This window comes from Ammodytes marinus (assembly GCF_949987685.1).
Source record: "Ammodytes marinus genome assembly, chromosome: 23".
Taxonomy (NCBI): Eukaryota; Metazoa; Chordata; class Actinopteri; order Uranoscopiformes; family Ammodytidae; genus Ammodytes; species Ammodytes marinus.
The window spans coordinates 19,668,643-19,673,642 of record NC_137227.1 but is presented as its reverse complement, the minus strand read 5'-3'; the positions used below and the strand labels follow the sequence as shown (position 1 = coordinate 19,673,642).

The window sequence follows — 5,000 nt, the reverse complement described above, 5'->3', positions numbered from 1 at the left end:
AACATGGAGATAGTTTACGATTCCAGGCAATTTCTGTTTGAAATATTTTCAGTTTTTGTGCTGAAATTTGCTTAATGAAAGGTGCTACAAGGAATTTTTTTAATGTTAATAAAAAAGTCTAATTTTTCCACTGATGACCATAAAATAATTGTAACAGCAAACAAGACCTACAGTGCAAAGAATGCTAGTTGTTGTTTATGGTAGCGCTCCCTATGGACCAAAGCATTAGTCAGGCAGCCTCTCCTGCACCACAAGCCTGTCCTACGCCCGCTCATGATGCTGCTAGCATCCTGCGCCGGGGCTGCTACCGGTAGGGTTTTGTTTTGGGTGAAATTTGCCTATTTAAAGAGACTATGAGGGAATTTTAAAGCGTCTATGAGAAACAGTCTAATTTTTCCTCTGATGATCATAACTGACCTGTAACAGCAAACGAGACCATCAGTGCAAAGAATTAACAAAACTTTGATTTAGTAGCGTTCATAAACACAGGCTTTTCCCGTCTGCCTGCTGTAAATGGTTTGGTCTGAGTTGGCGGGGATTCAGACCAGAGCAAAAGGCATTAAGAAAAACTATATAAAAAATAGCATTCTTTTGCACTGATGGTCTCGTTTGCTGTTACATGTAATGTATGATCATCAGAGGGAAAATGAGACCGTTTCAGAAATATTTAAAAGTTCCTCGTATAAGTTTTAAATAAACAGAAGGTAACAGACTGATACAAAGTGAAGGAAATTCAGACAGTATCTCTCCTCACATCCTGATGCTTGTTCCATGTTGCCACACCTGAATAATCCTAATATTGACAATACTCAAACTCAGTCAGCCCATCTCTGTCATTGTTGTTTCATTCACTAACCAGTTTAAAGACAAACACTGCACAGCGCTGCTCTGTACTGACGTCTCATAGGGATTAAGTGGAAGAGCTTTCACATGCGCCAGGTGTGTGTGCTGAGACATTTAATCACTTACCCAGGTTACCACCTGTGTGTGTGTGTGTGTGTGTGTGTGTGTGTGTGTGTGTGTGTGTGTGTGTGTGTGTGTAAGGGCAGTGATATTGTGGGGACATACCCATAACATAAAATAATTACATTTTAGGTGAGGTTGGATTTAGGTTGAGGTTAGTATTAGTGTAAAGCAAATGGTGGTTATGGTTAGGGCAAGTCTCCAGGAAATAAATGTAAGTCTATGCAATGTCCTTCGAAGTGATGATAACACAACTGTGTGTGTGTGTGTGTGTGTGTGTGTGTGTGTGTGTGTGTCTGTCTGTGTCTGTCTGTGTGTCTGTCTGTGTGTATGTCTGTGTGTCTGTCTGTCTGCCCGTCCGTCTCCGTCCGCCTGCCTGTCTGTCTGTCTGCCTGTCTGTCTGTCTGTCTGTCCGCCCGCCCGTCTGTCTGTCTGTCTGTCTGCCCGTCCGTCCGCCTGCCTGCCTGTCTGTCTGTCTGTCTGTCTGTCTGTCTGTCTGTCTGCCTGCCTGTCTGTCTGTCTGTCTGTCTGTCTGTCTGTCTGTCTGTCTGTCTGTCTGTCTGTCTGTCTGTCTCTCTGTCTCTCACAGACAGTGGTGGTGTGGTGGAGGCTGAGCTGGTCCTCCTGTTGAACCAGCTGTGTGTGGCTCTGGTCAAAGATCCGTCTGTCCTGGAGCTTTTCTTTCACACCAGCGAGGACCAGGGAGCCGCCAACTTCCTGCTCTTCTCCCTGCTCATACCCTACACACACAGGTAGATATACACACACACACACACACACACACACACACACACACACACACACACACACACACAGGTAGATACACCCACACACACACACACACACACACACACACACACACACACACACACACACACAGGTAGATATACACACACACACACACACACACACACACACACAGGTAGATACACACACACACACACACACACACACACACACACACACAGAGGTAGATATACACACACACACACACACACACACACACACACACACACACACACACACACAGGTAGATATAGGCATGGTACACACACACACACACACACACACACACACACACACACAGGTAGATATAGGCATGGTACACACACACACACACACACACACACACACACACACACACACACACACACACACACAGGTAGATTTACACACATGTGACACACAGGTAGACATACACACACTCACACACACACACACACTTGTATACACACATAGGCCGTATTTACACTGCCATGTCTTGATGCCCAATTCCAATTTCTCACCTATATCCGATTTTTGGACTCCCTGCTTGTATCTACTTTTGAAAGCGTCCCATATCCGATACCTGTGCTTGGTTGGTTACTGGAAACAAACAGGCCTGCACTGTGAATATAATGGAGACAGAAATTATAATACAAGCAGTTGCTCTTGAAAGAAGCTTTTGGTGGTCCGTAAAATATTACAAACATTAGTAGAGAAGAAAGAGGAGAGCCCTTATTGCAGCTTTGGTGTATGCTGGGTCTTGACGTCAAACTGCAAAGGCTGTCACATTTTTAGTGACGTGGGAATCGCATTGACTGGTATTATCTGACCTGTCCGCTTAGATCACAGTCAAAATTACATATGTCATATTCATATCGGAGTTATTCCCACAAATATGATCGAAGCCTGAATCGGTGTGAGAATATCAGATTCCATGAGCTTTTTTACTGCTTACATTTGGTTACCTCTTGAGCCCCAGTTAGGGGACACATCAGTGGCGGCTCGCCCATAGAGGGCGATAGGGCGCCGCCCTCCTTGAGCCATATCAGCAAAAAACGAAAATATAATAATGAATAATAATGATGTTTTTTTTTTTTTTTGTATTAATAATCATAATTTATGATTTCAATACAGTTTTTACCTGCATCTAAGTCTGAATATCATTGTACAATCAGCGTCTGTGCTCTGTACCGTCACTCTGGGGCGATGTCGGGCTGGTTGAAAATCGCCCCCAGCGCTCTCATAGACATCAATGTAAAACTTATTTTTTCAAACTGCAAGCCTCGCAATGCAATCTCTATGGGTTACGGGGGTGCTCGCCCTAACGTGTTGTCGTCATACGTACAGTAAACAATAAACCAATTACAGTGACTGATACAGTCACATGTCCAGTATGCAGCCCAGAGCGGTCATATTCAAGACCAACACAACTTTATATCAACTCAGGCTAGGCTGGCAAGCTACTTACTTGATCGGACTCGGACTAGGTCTTTCCCAGACAAAATGTAACCATCAAGCAAGCATCTACCAAGATGGATTGGGGGATCTTATAAACGCGGATTTTCACGGGGCTCGTTTGAACGGCTAACGAGGCTAGCAGGATGCTAATGCGCTAACGCTCTGTCCTGCTGCCGCTGCATGATGATATGGACTGTATACTGGCTTTTTATCCATCCTGATGGCAGCACAGAGACCGCATGGATAACTTTGGGTGTCACCCCTATGCATCATCTCTCAGAAAAGGTAAAACAAACATTAAACATCAATCTGCATATACGAGCCAGCGCCGTTCAACAGCTGATCGGCTATTGAACGGCGATCAGCTGTTGATCGTCGTTTAGCTGACAGCTGCTTTCACCGTCCGACATAAACCCGCCTACCAAGTGCTGTAGACAGTAGTAACCCAAACCAATGTGATGATTAGCACTGTTAATGTTGCACATGCTATGCCAGCATCCATTTTTGTCTCCTAACTTTTAAAGGAAGCCTATCTGAGGAGCACACTGGTAGATGACAAGTTATCTGTGATGGCCACAGCCGGATAATTAAATCATTTTAGAGCTAAAATAATTTTATTCAAGAAATTAACTAACTTAATTTCCAAAAATACTGTACAGTGCAATGCTTGTCTAATGTTGCCAGAGTGGTTATGCCAGATGAACAGGAAAAACAAACAGTTAAATGCAATATGACATTGTCATATGCTATCTGATTTAGGTTAATTTTGGGTCATATTTCCCATCATGGCAACAATTGCCCCCCCTGAGATTATTGTCAGGAGCCGCCACTGGGACAGATATATACACATACAACATGAGTTGGTAAAAAAAACAGATGTAGCATCCGGGCTGACCTCAGTTATTCACACGGCATCCAATAATCCTGGTTTGTGCGCATCACCATTTTGTGAGATTTTTACTCCGCCTCACGTAGAGGGGAGGGAGATAGTTGACGTATACCTCCGAGGCAAAGTGAGGGACAACTGGCGGAGAGCTGTCACTCAAGAGATCGCGCCAATACATTTTAACCTCCGATAAAATAAAAACTAGCCTGGTAGAAAAAAATTCACCCCCCTCAGAGTTGTCATGGAGATATGACCTAAACATACAGACAGAATGTTTTTTTTAATCCAGGCCTGAAAAAGGTTAAATAATGCTGTGAAAACGGCATGTTTAACATTGGAGTCAATGAGACATGGCTGTCTTCTGCTTCCACCCCCAGTGGCACTTCCTGGTTACTACAGTTGTGGTCACTTCCTTATTGGATGCTGGTAAAAATCGCTGAGGTTGGGGCTTGAAAAAAACAATGATATCATGGTAAACCCTAAATCCCATTCACAAGTTTGAATATGAGCACCAAACTCCTGCTGTGTGTTTCTCTCAGACAGGGCTCTGTGGGGCAACAGGCCAGAGACGCCCTGCTGCTCATCATGTCTCTGTCAGCCGCCGATCCTCGAGTCGCACAACACATCGCACAGAACACGTACTTCTGCCCTGTGAGTACACACACACACACACACACGCACGCACGCACGCACGCACGCACGCACGCACGCACGCACGCACGCACGCACACACACACACACACACACACACACACACACACACACACACACACACACACACACAAGCACACACACGCACGCACACGCACACGCACAAACCCCTTACCCTAACCATCAAAACTAAATGCATAATCCCAACCCTTACACTAACCCTAACATAAACCTAATTCATACCTGAACCTTAAAACCTAGTGTTAACCCTCAAATA

The 5,000-nt window shown here is 44.6% G+C and overlaps 1 protein-coding gene across 1 annotated transcript in view; it reads left to right on the top strand.

The window, feature by feature from the left end:
* Nucleotides 1-5,000, top strand: part of LOC307268993 (FHF complex subunit HOOK-interacting protein 1A-like) — a gene marked incomplete at both ends in the record, with an annotated part of 19,473 nt that overhangs the window by 3,390 nt on the left and 11,083 nt on the right. Inside the window, 2 exons of the mRNA XM_080051814.1 lie at nucleotides 1,553-1,715; nucleotides 4,612-4,723. Coding sequence (XP_079907940.1) covers nucleotides 1,553-1,715; nucleotides 4,612-4,723 — 275 coding nt within the window. The remainder of the gene's footprint in view (nucleotides 1-1,552; nucleotides 1,716-4,611; nucleotides 4,724-5,000) is intronic.